The sequence below is a fragment of the Acomys minous genome, assembly GCF_964271855.1.
Source record: "Acomys minous genome assembly, chromosome: 1".
Taxonomy (NCBI): domain Eukaryota; kingdom Metazoa; phylum Chordata; class Mammalia; order Rodentia; family Muridae; genus Acomys; species Acomys minous.
Window position 1 is genome coordinate 186854438 of NC_140483.1, and position 25143 is coordinate 186879580.

Consider the following 25143-nt stretch of genomic DNA (forward strand, 5'->3'; position numbering starts at 1 on the left):
GTCTGGAGATGTAGCAGTAGAGTCTCTGAGTCTCTGGCATGCACCAGGCCCTGGGGTCAGTGTCTCGCACCAGGAGACTGTACAGGGGATGGGGAGAAAAGACTTGGACCAGATAGAAGACATGCTGGCCGAGGCCCCGCAGCCAACTGCCAGTTCTGACCCTGCAACTGTCCTTGAGCGGTGGAGCCTTGCAGAGTTGCAGGTGCAGTCACCCTTTGACCCACTTCTAACTCTGTGCACAATGACAGTAGTCTCTGCCTCATTGCTAAGATTAACTAATATATGCACAGGTATATTCTGAGATCACAAATCAAACCAAGCTGTATAGCAGCCTTCACCTGTTTTCTTCCGTCGGGAATGGCTGTGGATATCAACCATGGGCCTTCTTTCCTGTGTCCCTGGCCAGCTGGTGTCTGCAGCTTCCTGCTGAGGGGGCTGCACATGACAGGTGACTGCGGGGGCTGCCAGCTAAGCCCGGTCCTGTCTAGGTACTTCCAGTATTACTTTCATGATTCCTGTATCCAGACCAAAGCAGTATTGCTATTTTCAACCTTGAGAGAGACACAAAAGCTGAACCATGGACCCATGAGCACATGTGCAGGTATGCCAGTCAGCAGCAGCCTCTGTGCATACCTAGCAGTGACCACCAAGGCAGTGCATTTGCCAAGACTGGAAAGAAACAGTGTATATGAAGTCGGCACTATAGCTCATGCCACGGAGCAAGTGTTCAGCACAGGTGAATTGTCATTTATTCAAATGTTAACTCAATCTTTAAAGTATATAATACAAGCTGTTGAAATTTGTTTTTAAAAAAAATTGTGCTAATCAAAGAAATGGTTAGTCACCATTAAAAAATAATTAAGTTGCCAGGCATAGTGGCTCATGCCTTAAACCCAGCACTCCGGAGGCAGAGGCAGGTAGATTGCTGTGAGTTTGAGGTCAGCTCTGTCTAGAAAGTGAATCCAGGACAGCCAAGGATATACACAGAGAAACTCTGTTTTGAAAAACAAAAACAAAAACGAACCAAAAAAACAAAAAGTTTTTTTTCTTATATCTTAGTCAGATGAATCAGTAATTAGCCAGAAAAAGTACGGTGGTGTCATTCAAAAGAGTATTATTGTCTTATGAACATTTAGAAGACTGTTTTGCCTTGGGTGATGGGGAGGGGGGCATAGTCTCGCTTTGTAGCCTTAGCTAGCTTGGAACTTATATTCATATGTAGACTAGCTGGAGGCTGGTTTTCAAACTCATAGAGATCTGCCTGCCTCGGCCTCCCAGGTTCTGGGATTAAATAAAGCAGGCTGCTAGTATATATCAAGTATAAATGATGCCACTTGTAATTTTCAAGATCACAATAGCTGAGTCATTTGCAGTTTGCCATTGTCAGCATTTCATTTGAAAGAGCATTAAGCCAAATCAGGTGCTTACATAAGTATAGTATATTCACCCCCACCCCCACCCTCTTTTTTTTTTTTTTTTTTTTTAAGAATGCAGCGCCACAGTTTTTGTTACAGTGTTGCCATTTGAATTACATTTTCTGCAATGCTGGTTCTAGTGACTGTGTCCTAGGGAAAGGCGCCCTCCAGTGGTGAGCTCTGTCTTCACCACTCCATCCTTGTTTGCCTACGTGCCAGGCGCCCTGCCTTTGTGCATAGGTGTTTCTTTGAGTGTTCAAGCATAACTTACAAGGTGGATAGCAGAAAGAATCAGTTTAAACTCTACCCTGTACGTTAAGTGCAGCCACGCCACTGTTAAGCTGAACCTGACAACAGTAATTCAACCTGACTTTTATTGAATGCTAGTGGCATCTCACATTCCTTCCCTTATTTGACAAATATTTATTAAGCTCTTATGTCTAGCCAAATCACTTAGTGCAGTTATGTGCTGGTAGAGTCAAAGGAAATATACTACCAGATATTAAACCAGGAGTGTGATGGTTGATGTTGAGTTGTTTGACTTTCTTTCTACCAGTTGCTTGTTGGTCATGTGACCTTGGAAAAGGCAGTTAACCCCCCAGAGCCTGTCTGTCTTTCTCTGTGAAGCCTCTTCTCAGTACATCAAAGGAGAGAAATGAGAATCAAGTCCTAAGTCAAAAGAGTCCACAACTGCACAGGTTTCTACAGCATTGGTAGCATTTCTAGTCAGTGCGCTTGGCCACAGTGAGGCCGTTACAGCATTGTGTAGCACAGCACGTAAGCACAAACTCAGAAGCCGGGCATTCCGTTCTGGTCTTCAGCCTAGATGTAAGCCTGTGAAGTGCTTAGACTGACCCTGGCACACACTGGGACTTTGTTTTGATTGTGCTCATATTATCACAGCCTCTCACATACATCCCAGCTTCTGGCATCTTCCATCGTCAATGATTATGAACAAAATAGGATTTCTTTCTTTATTAAATTATTTAATTTTTGAATTGACAAATGAAAGCTATATGTAGTTATCAGAGTCAACATTATTTTTTTTTTAATATATATACTTTGGCTACCCCAAACTAGATAGTATGCATTCTTCATATAGTTTTTGTTGTTTTATGTCTATGTGCTAAGATTATTTGAAATCTCTTAGAATGCTACATGCCTATAATCCCTGCATTGAGGCTGAGAACAAAAATAGTGAGTTTAAGGCTAGCCTGGGCTATGTAAGAGCACCAAGCTAACCTGGGCTATATAGCAATCTCCATATTCAACATAAAAACATAAACAACAACAACAACAACAACAAAACCTCTTAAATATTTTCAAAACTACGGGCATTGTTTTTCATTCTAGTCTAGTATTTATTTGCCCAGTCTAACTGGCCTACGTCCTCTCAACCCCACCACTCTCCGCTTCTGTAAGATATTTTTTTTTTTTTAGAATCCATAGTTTAGTGAAATCATGATATTTTACGCTGAAGACCTGGCTGTGGCAGGGTGCCCATGTCTGTCCATTCCGTCACAACGTGTTATTACTACAGTCACATCTACACAGTGTCCTCCTGTCAGCAAATGCTTCGGTGGGTCTGCTCCTTGCTCACTAGGGCTATTGGGGCAATGAGCATCGATGTGCATTTCATTTCTTTGTTGGACTTAAAACACGGGCTACGCTGCCGTGTGTGGCAGCACTTGCCTCCCAGCACTAGAGGCTAAGGCAAGAGGGGTGAGCCCAGCCAATCTGGATTACGCCATGTGTTTAAAATGGTTTAGCAGGACAAGGGAATAACACGACGTGGAAGAAGACACTGCAGTGGCTGGGGGACCAGAGAGGGATGGGAAACAAAGTGAAATGATAGAAGCACTGGGAAGTAGACCGAGGTTGCATGAGAGAGGCCAGTTCTAAACCCCAGAATGTCTCAGTGACTTGCTGTGGCCGCTCGGAGCTGCTAGAAGCGTCATGGATGGCGAGATGATCTGGCCAGGGCTGCAATTCAGGGTTAGCTGAGTAGCAATGTCAGCGGTGTCAGTGTCAAAGACGTGAGATGGCTCAGGGACAAAGGCACTTGCTGCAGAGACTAAGACCTGAGTTCACTCCCTGGAACCACATGGGAACCCAAACTATTCACCCATGGTTTCTTTCTTTCCTATTATATTTATTTATTTATTATATATACAGTGTTGTGCCTCTGTGCAAGGATTAAAGGCAAGTGCCACTATGCTAGGCCAATCAGCCCAACATTTTTAACTTAAAAAAAGTATTTAAGAAAATAATTTTTTAAAAATTTTTATTATGTATACAGAGCTCTGCCTGCATGTACACCTGCACGCCAGAAGAGGGCACCAGATCTCATTATAGATGGTTGTGAGCCACCATGTGGTTGCTGGGAATTGAACTCAGGACCTTTAGAAGAGCTGCCAGAGCTCTCAACCTCTGAGCCAGCCCCCTCTGAGCCAGCCCTCTCTCTCATGTTTCCTGACCTCCACATTTGTTCTTTGGCACATGCTCATACACACATAAATAAGTGTTTCTTAAAGAAAGATGTCTTAATTTAGGAGAGAATTCCACTTAAAAAGTCTCTGCAGTGGTCTCACTTGAGTCAGGGCTCAGGTAGAACAAGGATGTTTGCTATTCCCAGCATCCCTCCATGCGAAGGCCAGCATCTTGTCTCTCCACTGCAGGAGCTTTTAGCTCCCTTTTGCTCCAGGCTGTGCTTTCTGAATAGCACTTGAGAGGGCGTGGCATCCAGAGAGCTGAGGAGGTGATTACAGAGGGACAGTCATTATTGTAATTTCCATTTTACCTTTAATGGTGCACTGCCTTTCTGGAATTCTGACTCATCTAATAACGATGTTCCTGATAGCAGTTAGGAGAAAGAAACTCAATTTGTCATCTCTAGTAAGCAGGATTTTTTCTTTCTTCCTTCCTTCCTTTTTGTTTGTTTGTTCATTTGTTATGTTTTTCAAGACAGAGTTTCTCCTTGTGGCCCTGGTTGTCCTGGACTCACCCTTGTAGACCAGGCTGGCCTCGAACTCACAGAGATCTGCCTGCCTCTACCTCCCCAAGTGCTGGGATTACAGGTATGTGCCACTGAGTCCAGCTGGATTTTTTTTTTCAAAAAAGAAATATTTGTGAACTACTTCTACAATGAGAGTTGAAAGTCCTGTATGGTGTTTTGAAAAATATATTGGATTTAGGAACACAGATATAAAACAGTCTAAAACAATAAACATGAATCTTATTTCTAAAATAAAGATACCTAAACTGGGTGTGACGGTACATGTCTTTAATCCCAGCACCCAAGAGGCAGAGGCAGGGAGATTTCTGTGAGTAGGACGCCAGCAGGCCAGTCAGTGACACATAATAAGACCTTATCTTTAAATTTTGAAAAGAAAACAGACAAGCTTTCTTTATACCAAGAGACATGTTTATTACATTTTAAAATAATGTTGCTTAGTGACTTCTCAGGTCAGAGGAAAACAGTTGTTTCTGTTGATGCATCCTTATCATGTGGGATGAGGACCTGGGAGGAGCAACACTACAAAGGCTCAGAAATGTCCCTCTAAAGCACCAGAGCCTCCTCAGCTGGACTGGTGCTCTGCTCCCAAACAAAGCACCATTCCTGCTCTCAAGGCTCTTTCCATCCAGTTGATAAGAAACCGTGGCTGAACTGTGTAAATGAGAAAACAAAGTAACAAAACAGCAAAATAGCAGGTGTGACAGTCCAGTGCCTGCAGCCCCAGCACTCAGAAGGAGACGAGGATTGTAAATCCAGGGACACCCTGCATTATATAGTGAGACTTTGGCTGGAAAATGATTAAGTTAGGAGGCTAGGGAGTAACTCAGTGGCGTGCCTACTGTCCGAGCTTGAGGGCCTGAGTGGTAGTGTGTGTCTGTCACTCCAGTGCTGGCCAGCCAGTCTAACCTGTCGGTGAGCTCCAGGTTTTTTTTTTTTAATACATTCACACTTTAAAAAAACAAATTTATTTATTTATTATTGTGTATACAGTGTTCTGCCTGCACGTACACCTGTAGGCCAGGATAGGGCATCAGATCACATTACCACCCTGTAGTAGTTGGGAATTGAACTCAGGACCTTTGAAAGAGCAGGCAGGGCTCTTAACCACTGAGCCATCTCTCCAGCCCCGAGCTCCAGGTTTAGTGCTTTCTCACAGTGTGCGTGCTCGTGCACACATGCTCGCATAATTTACTTTTAGCAATTAAAAGTTCATACATTATATTCTGATTATAGTTTCTCCTCCCCCATCTCCACCCACATCCTCCCCACCCAGTCAATGCCAGTGCTTCTTTCTCTATTTAGAAAACAAACAGGCACATTAAAATAATAAAAAAGGAACCAGCCAGAATATAAATAAGTAAAAATGAATAAATAAATAGCAAAGACAGCAGAACACACACACACACACACACACACACAAAACACACACCAAAACCAAACAAAATCATCAGAACAGAAAATCAGGAACCTGGTGGCTGGAGAGATGGCTCAGAGGTTAGGAGCACTGTCAGTTCTTTCAAGGGTCCTGAGTTCAATTCCCGGCAACCACGTGGTGGCTCACAACCATCTACCATGAGATCTAGTGCCCCTGTCTGGTGTGTAGGTACACATTTAGGAAGAATACTGTATAAATAAGTAAATAAATCTTGAAAGAAAGAAAGAAAGAAAGAAAGAAAGAAAGAAAGAAAGAAAGAAAGAAAGAAAGAAAATCTGGAACCATAATTTAAAAGCAAAAGACCAGTAAGATTAAAAAAAAAAAAAACCTACAAAATCACTACTGAGTTCGTTTTGTGTTGGCCACTACTGCTGGGCTTGGAACCTGCCCTTAAGTGTGGTTTATGCCCCAGTTAGACTTCATTGGAGAAAACTAACTTTTTTCCTTTGCAAGTGTTTGTCACTTGGAGATCGCCTCTGGGGCCATCTGGCTGGAACCTGTGCAGACCTGTGCGTGTTGCCACAGTCTGTGAATTCATATTTGCGTCAGTACTGCTGTGTCTGGAAAACAGTTTCCTCAGTGTCACCCATCCCCTCTGGCTCTTACAGCCTTTCTTCTTCCTTTTCTTCACGTATTCCTGAGCCCTGAGTGGGAGGAGATTGTTGAAGACATTCCATTTAGGGCTAAGCGCTCCAAAGTCTGTCACTCTGTGTTGTCTCCAGTTTTGGGTCTCTGTATTGGCTCTCATCTACTGCAAGAGGAAGCCTCTCTGGTCTGAGTCCCAGCCCAGTGCACCCGCTTTTTTTTTTAATTAAAAAATATTAAAACATTAATTAAAATAAGTGAAAAAACAACCATTACCTTATTTGGGAAATTCCCAGGGAGGCCGGCAAAGGAAGGGAAGTTTGGAACTTTAGAAGATGTGGGAAAATTGTCCTTAGTGGGGGATGCGCGCACACACACACACACCCCTACCATCTCTGGGTGATGGTGTTGATGCCTTTGCCATTTCCTCATCTGTGGTCCTGCCTTCAGTTCCTGACTTTGCTCTTCCTGGGGGAGTTGCTGTGAGCAAGCTTGGCCAAGCCAGCCATACTGAACAGGTGGTTTGAAGATCGCCAAGAGAGAAATGGACACCTGCCCCCTGGATTAGCTGACTCATTTTGTCAGTGACCGCCTTGCTTCAGCCAGATGGTCCTCAAGCCACCAGGGATCCTGGCTCCTCAGAGTCATGCTGCTGACCTCCTTCCCTTCCTGTCCCTGACCGTTTGCCATGTTTTAAGCTCTTGGCAAGTGGGTTGTTGTAAAAGCTCCTTGTCATGTGAGCCATTCTGTTCTCAGAATGGAGTTAAAATTTTGTTCTTGTACTGATTAAGCACAAACACTCTTATATAAACCTTAGCTTGCTTAGGAAGTAAATGCCTTGTTTCCAACAATCCTCAATGCCCCACCCTATTTGTTATTTATTTATATTTATACTGGAGTCTCCTCTCCCTCTGGATTTGTACTTCATATCCTCCTTAACGGAGGCATGTCCAGCTAAACGCAGAAGAGAGTGTTTAAGAGGTGAATACAGTAGAGCTGAGAGCATGGCCTTTGAAGTGAGGCAGGCCCAGGAGCACGGAATCCCTGCATCAAACGAAGAGAACGAAAGACGCACAGATGTGGGCACCGGAGACCTTTCAGAAAGATTCCCTGCATGCATAACTGGGATGCAAGAGAGATGCAAATAAATAACAGAGGAGGAAGTGCTTTGCTGGGCTTCTCCAGTGATTGCCTCTAATTGCCTACTTAGCCAGAGGAAAGTGTTTACACCAGTCTCAGCACATGTCACAGTCAAATCGTTTAGGGTTTGTTTCAAAGCAAAGCATTGTCTCTTGGGTAGAAGCTGCTGAGGAGAGAGACTCATCTACAGTTCACCAAGGCTTGTGATAACCAAAGTCTGGCACAAGCTTTTTGAAACTGCTCTGATTGAGCCTGAACCTTCAGCACACTCAGCTAAGATCAAGGCCTTCCAGGATTGTTGGTGCTGGTCCAAGTCCTACTGGCTGTTTCGTGGCTATTACACTCAAAGGATATACTTCCATCCAACCAGATTGTTTATGACTAGGTAAAGCCATGAAAACGGTTTCATGAACAACATTGCCCATTGGTCCCAGCATCATGTGAATGCAGAATGAACTAGGAAAATGCACTGCAGCTCACAAGGCAAACACACAGTGGGGCTTCTAATGGCAAACACTTGTGGTTTGTAATTGAGACTCCTAAATGCAGCTGCCTCTGTAAGACTCTGCTGTACGGCCATTGCACAAGGCTGGTTCCTTGGAAGGAGAACTGGACAGGGAGCCTCATTTGTCATGCGTATTAACAGCATGTTGCCTGGGGACACCTCTAATGAAGCCTCTCAGAGTTAAGCGTCACCCGACATATGGACAATTTAACCAGCGATTGCTGCTGCTGAGGGTTCAGGACATGCCTGTTACTTGTACTGGGTGCCACTTGTACCGGGTGTCTTTCCAACACAGAATTATGTCTTTAGATACATTTTTATGCCAAGATTGTATCTGCATTGTATCCGTAAGAAACGCAGCAGACTATCCAACACATGCTTGTATGTGTGTAGTTGCAGAGTGCCAGGGACTGAGGACACTCTAGGCCCCAGTGCTGTGGGGCTTATGATTGTGACCTCACTTTGTGTTTGTATTATCCATGTTCACACCAGTATATATCACGTTTTCTTAACTATTGATCATTGCTTGGTCACTTGTTTATTTTTTTGTCAGGTCCTATGGTGGTTGTTGGATGTGTTTCTACACTTGTGTTGTGCAGTTGTGGAAAGCACCACTGAGAGAATTGTTCGCTGCACCTGCAGTACTGCACAGGGTTGGGCCAGTCAACACCTCCTCATGGATTAGGGGTGGGGGAGGGTCCCTAAGTCCTACCCATCCCTGAGGGCTTTAAACAGTTAACAGTCTTTGGGAAAGGGGCTGTCATCTTGTTGCTCTTGCTCCCGTAAATAACCTTCCACCTGTGCTCAGGCAGGAAACTCGCATTGAACTTAGAGGGTCTCACACAGGAAGACAGAAAGCAGGAGGGGCTGGTAAGGAAGGGTGTTAGTGGGAGGGGAGACAGAGACCAAGGGTGGAAACAACTAACGTGCAATTTATAAATTATAAAACTGTCAGTGAAAGACCCTTTTTGTTTTTTTAAGACAGGGTTTCTCTGTGCGGGACAGTATGTAGAGCATGTGCAGTGAACGCAGAGATCCACCCACCTCTACCTCCCAAGGGACCATAAGATGCACTTTTGCCTCCCAAAAGTGGAGGGAAAATTAGGGTACACCTTATGGTCCAATTGCCTTTTTTACTGTTTTTCTTGTTTTACTGCTTTAAAAACTGGGTGCATTTTATGGTCAGGTGTGTCTTATAGTCCGAAAAATACGGTAAAGGCCTGCACTACCACTGCCTGGCCCAATGAAAGAAAATTTTAAGAGAAAATTGTTGCTACAGAAAGCACATGACTTTAGAGTTTCTAGAGTTAAGGGGGGAAAGTCTTAGAGTTGATTTAACATTTATACTCTGAGGTCTAACTGCAGCCTAAAAACAATGTAAGTAGGCTGTTAAATTTTCCAGTAAAATGTTGGCTGTGTCTTGCAAACGAAGTAGCTATGCCTCTTGATAAAAGTATAGATACCTAGAGCAAAGCTAAATAATACTTACTCATAAATATTTAAAATTCTTTTACTTGGGGCTGGAGAGATGGCTCAGAGGTTAAGAGCACTCCCAAAGGTCCTGATTTTAATTCCCAGCAACCACATGGTGGCTTACAACCATCTATAATGAGATCTGATGCCCTCTTCTGGCATACATGTGGGCAGAGCACTGTATACATAATAAATAAATAAATAAATAAATAAAATCTTTAAAAATTCTTTTACTTGTTATTACATTTATTTAGTGGGGGTAGGGGGTGTCAGGAGGCAATTAAAGGAAGCTGGTTCTCTTCTTCCACCAACTGGGTGCTGGGGAGTAATTATTTCTGCTAGCAAAGAGCAAACATCTGATATTTCATATGCCTTTTATATTTTGTAACTTAATTCTTGAATATTCAATTACTTTTATTATATAATTGATAAAATGGTTGGGTGTCTTAGTGACTTATATTAGTTCAACCATATACTTATGCTGTCTAGGAACATAATGATTATAATTCTGTGGGAGAAATAATTTCTTAGTGTCTATTGGCTTATAAAAACTGAATGTGTGGGCATAAACAGCTAGTAAGTAGTAAAACACAAAGGAGGGAAAGAGCAGAAGATGAACGAAGAACTCCAGCAAGCCCCCAGCACACCTCTCTTTCAGTCTCCTTGCCAGAACTAACAAAGTCTGTTGTCCGGGTTCCTGTTACTGACAAGTTATTGACAAAAAGAGAAGAGGCCTGAGATGAGACAGCCGGGCGTGTGCCTGGAACAGAGAGCAGGGACCAGCTTTCCCGGGGAATACTAAAAGCAGGTCGCAGGAATCCATGCCTAATAAAAGCAAATGGACAGAGGTGTCCACTGGCCTTCTGTTCCGAAGGAAGATGGCAGAATGGCTTCAGCAGAGCCAGTGTCCACTAGCACGAGGTGCACGGCGCCCACAGCTGTGCGGTGTGTGCGGTCTGAGACAGTGTGAATGAAGAGTAACATCTTTGCTGCTTTCCTTTTGCTGTCCCGTAGGATCTGGGTGGCACTGAACCTGTCAGCAGTGAGGAAGACAGCAGTGTGGATGCGAAACACCTGCCTGAAACTGAGAGCTCCAAACCGGTGAGTGTTCTGCCATCTCTTTATCCTAAACAGGGGCGCAGGGCGGGCGGGGGCAGGGGCGCAGGGCCTGCATTTCTCACCACCTTAGGAAGGACTAGCTGTCTGCTGTCTTGGTCACTGAGTACCCTGAGCTCTGAGACAGGAAGAGCTCTCTGCTCAGCAAGTGACTGGTTCTCACAGCACAGCTCCTCCCCGACCACGCCTGGGATGTGCGGCCCAGGACTAACGTGGCAGCCAGCCACCACTTCAAATCCAGTTCAGTCCTGGGTATTTCCAGGGTCTGGACTGAAGGAACTTTATCAACACAGGAGGAAATGGTTTCTTTGATTCCTAGTAAAAGATACGCAGTTGCTCATGGGCTAGACCGTCATCGGATGAAGGAAGTGTGGCTTTCCACCCAGGTGGATACGACATCTTGCTGTTGAATTGTCTGTTTGAACCAAGCCCTCTGCTGTGTTCCTGTATAGATAAGGACACAAAGTTAATTTTCTTACAAAGGTTAATGGCAGGTATGTGCCCAGACTTTCTGGTGTCCATGCTGTTAGCATACTGGCCCCAGTCTGCCTAGCAACCTATGATGTCATTACCTGCCTGCCACTAGGTATGGCCCTACCCAGGATTATTAAAAACAACAACAAACCCACCTCTCTTTCTCTTGCCCTTCTTATTTCTCTCTCTCTCCCCCACCTTTCCCCCCCCCCCATATCCCTATCAGGCTTGTATTTCATATTTAAAGCATGCCTCTTTTTTTTTTCATAATGTTCCTTTCCAGTTTGTAGCTGATCACCTCCAAAGTTGGGCTACAGTTGTTATAAAGGAATGTGGATTTTTTTCCCTGTCCATCTATGTTTCAAATGTCTTATAGATCTCCAAAAATTCATCACTTAGATGATTTTAAAACAAGTTGCTGTTTTATTTTACTTGGAGTTTGAGAAGGTAAATAAATCCATTTATTTGTCTTCTTTCAACTTTTAGAAAGGAAAAAAAAAAAGAACATATATTGGAACTGGCTTAGATTATATCTCCAACAGAGTGGACTGGTTTGTTCAGGCTTAAAGGAAAGGTCATTTCTACTTCAGATCATCTCTTCAGCAAGAGTAAAAATTGTAGCAACCACCCTATACAAATCTTCCTGGCACTGCAGACCCTCGGTATCATGAGGTGCAATAGTAACACATGAGGACCAGGTTCCTCTTCTAAAGGACAGGATGCATATCTGCACTGAAAGGCCATTCACTTAAATACAAGTTAACTTAGTCTTTGAGACACTGTCTCACTATGGATACTTTACAGAAAAGCTTTAAAAACAACATAATTTTTGTTAACAGCCCCCAATTTAATCCCCAGAGGAAGGGAGGGAGGGAGAGAGGGACATTCTCTTCTTCCTGGCTGTCCTGTAGGCTGCAGATAGAAGGCATCCTTAGTCCACTCAGCTTCTAGGCACTGATAGAGAGAGATGGGGCTCAGGCAACCTAAGAGGTCTGTAGTATTGAGCTTTATTTTTTTTAAAAGTGTGTGTGTGTATGTGTGTGTGTGTGTGTGTGTGTGTGTGTGTGTGTGTGTGTGTCCTGCATGCATGTCTGTGTGCTACATGTGGGCCTAATCTGGATTTATTCTTAGATATCAATTCATCCAAAACTAACTGGATTCCCACTCTTGTTGTATCTCCCTTCTGTTTATTCCTTCCCTGCCCATCTTCCTTATTCTCTGGTATCTATCATTTCTAGTAGATTCTATGGATGAGCTAATCGAGAGAGGATATGTACCCTGAATTTAGGCACGTTTCTCTAGCAGAGTACTTCTCATATAAAATACTGTGAGTTTGGCCTTGACCTGCTGTGGTGGCACACCGCGTTGGCCTTGACCTGCTGTGGTGGCACACCGCGTTGGCCTTGACTTGTTGTGGTGGCACACCGCGTTGGCCTTGACCTGTTGTGGTGGCACACCGCGTTGGCCTTGACCTGCTGTGGTGGCACACCGCTGCTCAGGAGGCAGAAGCAGGCAGAGCTAATTGGCTTTGGCTTTAGCCTCTTCTACACAGGCCACCAAATGTACTCTTGGGCCTGGGGAGATGGCTCAGTGGGTAAAGTGTTTTCCATGCAAGCATGGGGACCTGAATTTGGTCTCTAGAGCCCACATAGAAGTGGGGCAAACATAGCAGCCTGCCTGTAATTCCAGCACTTAGGAAGCAAAGATATGGAATCTCTAGTCTATAAACTGATGTCATGGCTACTTCATGCCATGGTTTAGGGAAAGGATTTTATTGTAGATATGAGAAAGAGATTCGCCAAAGGCATCTGGAAGAGTCCAGAGCAGAGAGAGAAAGATGAACATTGTTACTGCTAATTAAAAAGTATGGCCTAATAAATGTTAATATTAGCACTATAATTAATACAGCAGTATTTTCTAACCTGCTATCCACATTATCCTAGGGTTGTGTCCTTGTTTGGTCTCTACAGGCTGTAACTGTTTTTACCCTTAATTTTTAAGAACAGTCCAATGCATTAAGCCCAAGCTTCTTTTTCCTCTGAGGGTAAAGGCCCTATCAGGTACTGGGCAGACACTAAAGACAGTTGGAAGAACTTGCGCCTTGTTCTTAAGGAGCTTATCTCTGTGATCAGTTAGAATAATAAACTGTCTGGACAACCAAACTATCGGTCAGGTCCTGAGCCAGGTTCTTTAAGATGGACCTTTGGAGAAGAGAAGGCAGAAGACTGAAAAGGGTGGTATACATTGGTAGAGGTTTACCAGATGGCCCAAGCCGTGTAGGCAGTGTAGAGTACATGTTTAGTTTGCTTGAGGCTCCAGATCAAGTTCCCAGCATCAGAGAAAACCAGCAAATCTGAATTGTGGTATATCTTAGAAAGGGGTAGGATTTTATAGGGTGCTGAAGGACTTAACAGTGGAGTCCCAGGACTGAACGACTTTTTACTGTGGACTGTAGATTAATTCATTACATTATTAAATTAAATGATTACTTGTCTTTTTGTGCAGTGTTGTTTCTGTGCTGTTGAGAACTGGTCATCTGCCCACATACACAAGCTTCTATGTTGGAGAAAGGATACTTTAAAGAGCTGTTAGTTTGGGCTTGGCCAGAACTCAGTATGTAACATAGGATGACCTCAAACTTGCTTTACCTCCTGAGCGCTATGAAAGCCGTGAGATTCCACAGACAGCTATAAATAACTACTTATTATGAGAACAAGCACTGGAGCAGGCTGCTCAGAAGCAAGCCCTTTCCAAATAAATGCCGAGATTCCTGACACTGCACTGCTCTATGCCTCTAACTCTTAAAGCCCACCCTTGTTTCTCTTCCTCATTTTATGGGTACAGAAAGATTAATTCTATCCTCTCAGACCATATTGCTAGGAAAGGGTAGAACCAGGGGCTGGATCCAAGGAGTCTTGACTCCAGGCTTGCTCGCCTCAAACTTGGAATGAGCTTCCTGCTTCTGCCTTCCAAGTGCAGGGATTACAGATGGGGGGCCACCATACCCTGGCTTCATAATCACCAAGTGAGGCTTTGTTCTTGACGTTGATTTTGTAATTCTTATTAAAGCTTTAATGAGTTGTCAACCCCAGAATGCAAGTACTGACCTACTGATGGTCCTCCCGGAAGAAAGGCCAGTAAGATGTCTATGTAAGAGGAGGTTTACTGGGGAAACTGACTTAGTTGACTGTGAAGTCTCAGACATCCCACAGTAGGTTGTCTGTAAGCTGAAGAAGCAAGGAAGCCAAGTCCAGAGGCTGTAGAGCCAGGCTGCCACTGGACAAGTCTTGGCATCCATGCCCTGGAGAGCCTGGGGCTCTGGTGTCGAGAAGCAGCAGGTGGTAGTGCTGCTCCAGGAAGGGCAGAAGGAGGGGGAGGAGGAGGAAGAACTGTTCTAAGATACGTTCAAATGAGAAAGCAGTAACAAGAGACAGGAAACTCCGCTGCTGAGACATGGAATACGTTGCCTAAAATGACCCAGCTTGGAGGCTGCACTCCAGAGCACTGTGTAGAGCTGCCAGTCAGAGAGACACAGACACAAGACACTCACACTGGGATCTTTCTGTGACCATCACATGCACACATGCATGCACAGGCACCCAGGTGCACGCAACCTCTGAGATAGAAACAGGTCACTAAAGAGATGAAATTTACACATAATACATTTTACATTGGTCATTAAAGCTATGCCTAGACAAACAGATGTTTCATAAAATGAAAGAAACTGAAATATTTCCAAACCCAGCCTGTGCCACGCATGTTCACAGAGGCTGCCTCATGAACCCTCAGGTGTGTGTGGTCCTGCCCTTACGTGGCTGCTGAGGAACTCTGTCTACTTACAGCATGGCAGTTTTTCCTCTGAGACTCCACAACAGGAACTTGGCACAGCCAAGACTCTAGCCCAGTCCTTTGCTGTGTCGATCACATAAATGACTTTTCTTAAAAGAAATATCATGAATCTGTTTGTTGAGACAGGAAATACTAATCATCTCATGTGTGCAGGGAGCCCAGTGATGAGCAGGACTCCAGACTTGTTTGTTTTTTGGTTAGACAAAGCCCCGCCCCTGCAGGTACCCTAGGCTAGCCTCGAACAAGTGATCCTTCTGCCCCAACCTTACAGACTGGTGTTATAGGCATGTAGCACCATGCCTGCCTGTGTTTTTCCAAAGGGCTTGAGATGGACAAATTCTCACACTGGGCTCCCATGCTTAGAAGCTTGGTGGTTAGGTGGGAAAGACAGAGTAAAATGGAGGTGTGTGCTCATTGCTTTCTCATAACCAACCTGTGTGTTGGCTGCTACCTCTGTATCTTTAACCCTATCTTGGCTCATAATTTCCTGTTCTCCTGTAAAGCCCATTTACCTTTTCTGTCTGTCTGTCTTTCTTTCTTTCTTTCTTTCTTTTTTCTTTTCTTTTTCAGGACAGAGTCTCTCTGTGTAGCCTTGGCTGTTCAGGACTCACTTTGTAGGCCAGGCTGGCCTCGAACTAACAGCGATCTGCCTGCCTCTGCCTCCCAAGTGCTGGGATTAAAGGCGTGCACCACCACATCCAGCTCTTTTCTGTCTTCTTAGCCATCTCCTTCTCTGTGCTACCACAGTCACTAATAAAGTAATTCTGAGTAACTGCCTTGCAATAAATAATAAAAAAGATAGCTAAGGTAAACAATGGGAAAGAACATTAATATTTTTCCAAAGATATGCAAATATAGAGTGAATATGTGAAAGATGCTCAGGATGTTTACCACTTGAGAAATGCACATCAGAGGTGAGATGTGGCTTCACATGTTGTAGAGTCACAGTGAGGTGCGGCTTTGCAGCCAGGACACAGCAGATAACAGCAGGTGCTCTGGGGTGTGGGGGAGCTGGAACCCCACTCATTAATCCCTGGCAACACTGGGACGAGAGGGTTTTAGGGATCTGGCGCTGGAGGTAAAGCAGATACTGACTCCAGTGTTGGGTGCATCACAGTTATATCAAAATGTCTGCTTTGATCAGAGCTCAGAACTAAAAGTACTTGGTGCTCACGGGTCATATGAGTGAGGGGCTCATCTGGAGGCATCTGAATTGAGATTTGAAGATGTCAGTATAATTATCTCTTAGTCTCTAAGCAGGGGTCAGTCCTCAGGCCCTCAAAATACCAAGTCCTTAGGTCCCCAAGTCCCTTATGTGAAATGGTGGTGTTTGCTCTGACCTATGCACAGTCCTTTCTTTCCTTTAAGACGTCTCTGGGTTACCTTAATACCTACTGCAGTATAAGTTGTTCTTACTCTGTTATGTGTTGTTGCTGTCCTTACACAGCTGTACTTTGTTGCTTATGGAATAAGGACAGGTAGTCTATATGTGTTCAGAACAGACACAGATTTTGTTTCTGATGTGTGGGGGTTTGGTAGTGTCCACTTGTGGCTGAGTCGCAGACGCATACCCTATGTTAAGTAAGCACAGAAGGCTGACTGTAGTTGGGGATGGAGCAGAAAAGGAACAAAGAAGGGGCTGGAGAGATGGCTCAGCAGTGAAGAGCATACACTGCTCTCACAGGGGACCTGAGTTCAGTTCCCAGCGCCCACATCAGACCCCGTGTTTCTAGCCTCTACAGGCACCTGCACTCATGCATATGCCCCACACAGATAAGTGCATACACATAATTTAAAAATAAAGCAAAGCAAGAGAGGAGAGGGAGGGAGGGAGGAAAAAATCAGCAAGAGCCAAGTACATTACAAGGCTGCCCTTGAGCTGACAAGAAGCAGGAAAAGGCCTCAGAGGGCTGCAGGGGCTGGCTCTACGTTCCCGCAGCCGCCATGTGGAGATCAGATGGCAGATGGGACCGACCAGAGTGGCCTCTGGCGGGCTGGGTAGGAGGCAGTGGGCGTGTGCAGAATACAGCAGCAATGGTGCTTATTCTTCTGAGCACTGCAGAGCGTGCACAGCAAACATGTTTTCTAGAACGAGGCTGACATGTGTTTCCAGGGAAGGCCACAGTAAAAGGACTCACTTTTCTTGGCACATTGCACAAGTCTTCTTCTATACATGTTCCTTAAAGCCTTCCTCCACAGGGTTAGGGTGGCAGAAATTATGCTTACCTTCAACGCATAAGGGCTTGGCCAGCAATCCAAGGCCACCACACGGAAAATGGCCCCTGCATTCTCTCTCTGTTTTGTGAAACAACTTAGCAGCAGTGCAAGTGTGTGCCAAGTGACACGTGTCATTTCAAAAGTGGTCCGTGTAACATTTCCCATTTCTCACAGTTTTTTAAAAATTGTTTCAAGTTTGTGGTTTTTGTTTTGTTTCGTTTTTATGCTGTCAGTGGCATTTGTTGCTGCTCTTTGTCTGTCATCAAATATAATTCTGGCCCTTAGCAGAAGAACATAAAAGTGGGAGAAATCTATATACATCAAGGTAGCATCCAACCTCGAGTTTCTTTGTGGTGATTTTAGAAGTTACAGGGTACAGAGGTGCCTGGGGAAACAAGCTGTTTCCGGAATTAACTTTCACTGACCTAAATAGTCTGTGGCGTGAAAACTCAAATGGAAGCTGGCAGCTCATCTTACCATCTCAGGCTCCATCACCCAACTGCCAGGGTCCTAGGAGCACCCCACTCTCTACCTTGAAATGCTTGGATCCTGTAAGCTTTGCAAACACACTTCAGAGAAGATCAGTTTTAAATAGTGTCTGCATGTCAGGATGCTCTGGTCTGACTGGCCTCTCCTAGTGCAAGGACTGTTGAGCATAACCCAAGAGCCTGCAATGCCCGAGGATTCTTCCGCCAGTCCTTGCTCAAAAGGGCTCACACTGCTCATCCCTGACTCCTCCACCCCTGAGTCTGAGTTAGTACATGAAAACCAACAGCACTGCCTGAAGCAACACTTCAGTCAACAGCAACTACCATGAACACCACATTTTGTCTAGATAATGTCCAAGTTGCCAGAGCTCTTACTTTTCAGTCTATATTTTCTTAGAAGCCGCAGTATGACTGCCTCTAAGAAGTAAAACCACATAAGAACATGGTTCAGATTCAGGAGTACAGCTTGATCCAAAACCAAGCTCACACTGGTGGCTGGTGCCTGACCCACCAAGCAGATGTCTTTCCTTAGTCGGCATAATGTTCCAAAGATGTTCAAGCCAAGTTATATCCATAGCAGCTTTTTAAGTTTTTTATAAATAAGTAATTTTACTAATTATGAGAACTGTATAGTGCATTGTGATTAGAGTCACCCTCAGCTCTACCCTTAACTCCTCCCAAACTCATGCCCACCTCTCTACCACCACCTAAATCTCTATCTTCTGTCTCTCTCCCTCTCCACTCTCCCATCTCTCTCTCCCCCTTCTGCCTCCCTTTCCTCTTACCCCCTCCCCTCCTTCTTAGTTTACTAACACATCGACTGCAGTTTTGCTGTGCACACTCTTCCAGTGCATGGTCATCCACTGGATAGTGGCTGACCTAGCAAAATCCACACCCTTAAGGAAAACTTACTCTCCGTTCCCCAGCAGCCATCGCTGTCTATGGCTCCACATCCAGGCATGGAAGCTCATGTGTACAGCTTTATACATAAACTCCAGTTCCCAGTTTTTTTGCAGATGGATAACCCTAACCCTGATTCATTGAGCTTTGCCAGTCTGTTTGGCCCCTACAGTCTCCATGTTCTCTTAACCCTTTGCTTGCCTTGCTCATCCCCGTTGTCGGAAGTGCCCATACCTGCAATAAGGAGCCAAAATCTGGCTCACTGATGTTGATGTCTGAAAGGCAGCTTGAGCCACACGCTTCTCAGAGATGGTACTGAGCCAGAAAGAGCAGAAGTCAGCTTTGCAGAGTGCACCTAACCTGTGAGGAGGAACACCATGATGGCTCTGCCAGACTTCAGAGCTCAGTGAAGCAGTCTCCCACCCACAGGCCCTAGTTACTAGAAAACAGGAAAGAGTGGCCACCAAAGAGTTCTTCACAATCTAATAATGTCATGTCCACGATATCCTGCCTAAATTCTTCATTTGAGATGGCCCTTTACAACACACACACACACATACACACACACACACACACACACACACACACACACACACACACACTTTGGTGTACAAGGCTTCAGACTCATGTGTGGTAGAGGGGGAGTGCACATGTGGTGGGATGGCAGGCAGACATCAGCCTCAAGTCTCTTCCTCAGGCACCTTCTACGTGTGTGTGTGTGTGTGTGTGTGTGTGTGTGTGTGTGTGTGTGTGTGGCAGCCTCCCTAGTCAGCCAGCCCCTGGAGTCTACCCTCTCCCTGCCCCGCCTCCTGCACACTGGGATTACAGGTGTGCACCACCATGGACTGAGTTCCATCCCCAGCCCTCCACATACTGTCTCTTTAGTCTCTCTTGCTCTCCTCTCTGGAAGACCAGCTGCATCCCCGAAGGTCGGTTTGAGATTTTCACAGTCTGTTGCTGCCGAAGAAGAGTCTGCTTTGTTTCACTGCACATGGTCAGATAAACCCAGACAGAGAGAAATGAGAAAAGGCTGCCTGTGTTCTTAAGCCTGATACACAGAAGACTGAGACTGTCCCTAACTTTTAAAAAGGATTGGATGGAGAACTAGAGGAAGAAGCTGATGTGCCAAGAAGAGGCCGTAGTCACTTTGGAGTTCTGATTTTTAGGGCAATAATATAGTTTCTAGGTTCTGATGTCATTTATCAAGCTGGGCTATTTTGCTTGATTAAAATTCTTCCCTGATCTTAGCACTGGCACTCAGCTGCAAAACATAGTCGCGGTTTTTCTAGTGGTTGTAGGTTTGTTAGAGATTGCTTCCTGGCTGGTATCTCCAACAGATGCGACTGTTTCAGATCCACCAAAGGAGCAGCATCTACAGCACGGGTCTGAGAGGAGCCGGAAGCGGGCTGAGCCAGCACTCTCCTGTGACAGGGCGCAGATGGCCACTGTGGAGTGCAAGCGCGCTCACATACATGGCGTCTTCCACGGCTCATTGGTCATTATGTCTCCGTCTCAGGAAGCACTTGGGCTTTGCTCAGATGATAAATTTCCCTTTGCAAGTCATAAAAACGACAGTGAACTCCCAATCAAATCCATTTTGTGGGCATGCAAGAAAACCCTTTTGGCCTTTCCATCCATCCCCTTCCCTCTTGTATGGTAACACAAACAGCAGAGACTAAGGAGCAACAAGGAAGGCAACCTTGTGAGTGCAAAGATGTAAGGGAGGACACATTCTAACCCAGCTCACACCTCCTGTTCCCCTCCGCCCCACACCACCCCACTTCACCTCCCCTGCCCGGTAGTCAGTCCGCTGAGACTTAACTTGAGTTTGCATTTGCCTGAAAAGATTCACTTGTTGCCAACATGCTTTCTAAACAGAGAAAGAAATACTACAGTTGTAATCCCTAGTCATCAACTATCAGACAGAAAATGACAGAAGGAGCAGGGCATGGTACTCAAGCTGTCTCAGCGAGTCAGAGCCTTCAGAGTCCTGGCTTCTTGGAAAATATCACATCCCAGGACTGGTCTGTGAGCAACAGTTAGCATCCTGGAGAAGCCCTGCCTGCTAGTATAATATTAAAACCCAGGAAGCTAAGACCTATGTAGGCATCATTCTAATCCATAATGTTTGGAATGGTGATAACCTTTTAAAATTGGTCCCAACCCCATTATTAACCCATTTTACAGCTAATAAAACTGAGGCATGAAGAAAAGAGTCACAGATAGGGATTGAATACAACTTTAAAGAAGTAATTATAAGAGCTGGAGATATAGAAGAGTGGATAAAGGTGCAAGCACAGGGACATGAGTTCAAATCCCATGGGAAGCAGAGGCATAGAATCCCCAGAGATTCACAGGGCAGCTAGCCTGGCATGGCAAACAGATCCTGTCTCAAACAAACCTGAGATTGACCTTGGACCTCTATGTGCATGCTATGGCATACACACACCACACTCACATTCATGAACACACATGTCACATTCACATACACATGAACACATATCACATACACACACATGCAGATTTAAAGAGAAGGAAGGAAGGATCCTTATGCATCAGAACTCCCCTCTACTTGGGAGACTGAGAGTTTGACCTTATACAACATGCAGACCCCACCTTCAAAAATTCTTGGTGTTAAAAAGGGACAATTGGCATCCATTCCCTATCATCCTGGGACAGTTAGTATGGAACACATTTAGTCCCCTGGCCTGCAGTCTTTTGGGAATGTATCAGGTGCAGACTTCTGGCCAAGCATCTGCGGACTTCTGTTGTTGAAACCGTAAGTGTCACCTAGGAATTATTACTTCCCTTATGCTTAGCAGACCAAGTGAGAAGAAGGAAACTTTCTACAGAACTTGTGGTTCCTTAAAAGATTCTGAAGCAGTGGAGAAGGCTCTCAGAGTACAAGCTGATTTGGGAATATAATGGATTCCTTTGGATTGAACTCCATAGACATTGGTTGCTGAGCTGTGTTCCTGAACTATGAAAACGTGAATGTGTAGGCTAAGGGATAGTTTCTCTCTATGCATAAACAACACATTTTTAAGAGAAAAGTCCAGATTCTGTTGGAGTCTTTAGTGACCTTACTTAACCAAAAGTAGAAGTTTACTTAAAGGATACATGTGTTGTCCATGTCACCTGCACTGCTGTGATCAACTATCAGTCACTGGAAAGATGAAATCACTAGGACGAAGTAGTCACTCCACTCAGGAACAGTCAGAACCAGCAGACCACATTGCCAGGGGTGTCTCAGCTGCGCTCATGCCCTGTCCTTGGCCAGACCTGCCTCCTCAGCGTGGTGTGTACATCCCTCCTGGGGCTGAGCCTCAGCCAGAACAGAGCTGACATCTCCTCTTGAATCCTTAGAATCTGAAGGTTTTTGTTGTCATTTGGTCCCAGTGACTACCCTTAGGCTGTTACTGTGTCCAGAGAGAGGGGTGCTTTAGTTACCTAGTTTCAGAATAGAAGTGCAGTGATTTGAATAGAGTGGTGTCCACAGGCTCATATGTTTGAATGCTTGGTATCCATTTGGTGGAACTATTTGGGAAGGATTAGGAGGTGTGGCCTCACTAGAGGAGGTGTGTTGTGAGGAATAGGCTTTGAGTTTCAAAAGCCCATATCATTTTCAGTGTTCTCCCTCTCTCCCTCCACCCCTCACCCCCCACCCCTGTCTCCTGCTTATGGATCAAATTTTAGGTCTCAACTACTGCTCCAGTACCATGCCTTCCTGACTGCTGCCATGTTCCATACCATGGCGGTCATGACACTCTAAGCAAGCCCCAACAGAGTCTTTGTTCTAGAAGTTGCCTTGGTCATGGGGCCTCTTCACAGCAATAGAACACTAACTCAGACAAGGAGTCAGTCTGCTTTTCAGATTTCAGGCAGGCTTACCTCTCATCATAACTATCATCTAGGAAAACCCAATACAGCTTAAGAACCAACCCTCAGAAGTGCATCCGCTGGCCCACGCATCCATTCGGAGCTCCCACGCTGTGCCAAGGCTTTTGATGCCAACCAAACATGTTATACCCATTTGTTTCATGAGCTAAGATGCAAAGTCAGCATCCTAAAATGTTCAGAAGTAAACGCACCAAGGGCTCTGTCGGTGCAGTCGCTGGAAGGTGAGCAAGTGCTAAACCTGTGTGTTGACGCAAAGGGAAGGAGCCTGCATCACTGCAGCAGCCATGAGTGCTTTCATTTTGCTTTAAATCTCAGGTTAAAAATAAGCAAGTACATGTTCTGACTTGGTACAAATCTAAATATGGAGCCACTCTGCAAGCCTGACTGGGGACTTCTGTACGTGGTTAGGAGGGGAAAGTGTGTTCTCTTTCCCACGTGGTCTGTGCCTTGGCTAAGAGCAAGCTGTGTCTCCGTTGGGTTCTGGCAGGACTTGGTTGTCTCTGTGTTTTAGTTACTCAAACTCAAAAAACAGATAACTGGGTTTGGGGTTGTTGTGTTTTGTCTTTAGTTTTAGACAGTGTCTCCTGTAGCACAGGCTGCCTTCAGTTCACCATATAGCTAAGTATGACCTTGAATTCTTCGTCCTCTCCCTCCTGGGTACAGGGATTAAAGATGTGCACCCCGTGCCTGTCCTAAAACAGACTATACAATAGTATCTAACACAAAAGTCCACTGTGCATATTAACAAATGTGTGGCGTGACTAGCCTCACAGTTGACATGTAGTCCGTAGCCTTAGCTGTCACATCAGCCCCTATCCCTTCAGCCACAAGTTCAGGATAATCAGTATAAGAAACAGGTAGTGTGCGGAGCCAGACTTTTCACAAAATCTGCTTCTGTCATTTCATCCTTGAGAGGAAGATGGAGGAACTTATGATTTCCAGACACCTGCCAACCAGACCTGTGCAGTATCGTTCCCTTGTGATTGGTCAAGCCCGCAAGCATCCCTCCAGTGTGTAGGAAAAGGCTGTATACACTAGGGCTCCTCTACTGACATCGTGTACCTCCTCGGTGAACACATGTTGAGTTCAGTCTTACCCACAAATCCTTTTAGGGAACTTGTTACCACTTACCCACTCTTAAAAGAAAAGGAGGAGGAAATTGATCTTTCTAAATACTCTTCCTGTTAACTAGAAGCAGTTGGAAACCATATTTTCTGGCCCTTTTTCTTTTGTTTTTATTTTGGTTTTGGTTTGGTTTGGTTTGGTTTGGTTTGGTTTTTCGAGACAGGGTTTTTCTGTGTACCTTGGCTGTCCTGGACTCCCTTTGTAGACCAGGCTGGCCTCAAACTCACAGTGATCCACCTGCCTCTGCCTCTGCCTCCTGAGTGCTGGGATTAAAGGTGTGCACCTCCGCCACTGGCTGGCCCTTCTTCTTTGAGGGGAAAAACAACCAGGGAGCAGCAAGTTATCTCAACTGGTAGAAGTATCTGCCATCCAGTCTGCTGACCCGAGTTTGCCCTCTGGACTAAATAGAAAGAACCAACTCCCAAAGTTGTCCTCTGACCTTCATGTACCACCCCCCTCTCTCTTACATACACACACACACACACACACACACACACACACACACACACGATAAATGTAAAATCAATTTAAGAAAAGGGGAAAACCAAGTTAGTATTTGCTCTGAGCGATATCTAAATTAGGGTTTTTGATCCATAGCTAGTGTTAGAAATAGGTTCAGGCCTCAAAGAGGCCAACTATTGACCAATGTCTAGACAAAGCAAATTAAACGCTTGATCAAGAGGATGCGCTCAAACACCGAGTGAACACACAGAGACAGGAGATGCATTTATTTTTTATTCTAACTAGGCAGTAGCTGTGTCGCTTACCCCCTCCCTCGACTCCCTGTGGCTGGGGTCTGACTTCACAGTCTTATTCCGTTGGCTGCTCTGAAAACTGGCACACAGGAAATGGAAGGGGACATGGCTGCAGGCCACCAGGTTCCTAGACTAGAACAGTGGGCCTTGGGGTCAACAGAGGTGTAACAGGAACTTTACTCCCCACAGGCAGTTGACTTCTCGGAGGGTCACTGCTGAATAAGCTCAGCTCTTTATGAGCTCTGGCTGTCTGGTTCCACTCAGCTGTTCTGGCTCAAACTCCTCTCTTAGCTGACTGATTCAAACTGGCTTCTTTTGGCTTCTCCTGAATTGCTCAGCTTTTGAACCAAACTGCCTGTAAAATGTACTATCCTCACCTTCTCTACTGAACTCTCTTCTCTTCTCTACTCAGTGAACTTCCCTGCACTGTCTGTTTCTTCTTGAACTCTGCTCTGCTCTTAAGCAGCTTTTTGCCTGTCTGTTCTCATGAGCATTGGGTATATCCCATCTCTGACTCATGCTGTCAGATCTTTCTCTGATTCATCACTCTGTCTGCCCCTCAATTAGATGTCACTTTCAAACACTGGTGCTTCCTAATACAAACTAACTTTACCGTCACTGTTTGGAATTAAAGCTGTGTACTAAGGACAAGTCTGTATTCCAGCCAGAGAAACTAAAGGTGTGTGGCACGTCTGCGTTCTAGTTGCATCCAGGTTGCGAGATTAAAATTTCTCTACAGAAAGGTTTTAC

The 25143-nt window shown here is 45.0% G+C and overlaps 1 protein-coding gene across 3 annotated transcripts in view; it reads left to right on the plus strand.

The window, feature by feature from the left end:
• Positions 1-25143, plus strand: part of PATJ (PATJ crumbs cell polarity complex component) — a 324218-nt gene that overhangs the window by 223191 nt on the left and 75884 nt on the right. For all 3 annotated transcript variants that reach the window (XM_084769227.1, XM_084769228.1, XM_084769229.1), the window contains one exon: positions 10584-10670. In XM_084769227.1, the coding sequence (XP_084625353.1) occupies positions 10584-10670 (87 nt within the window). The remainder of the gene's footprint in view (positions 1-10583; positions 10671-25143) is intronic.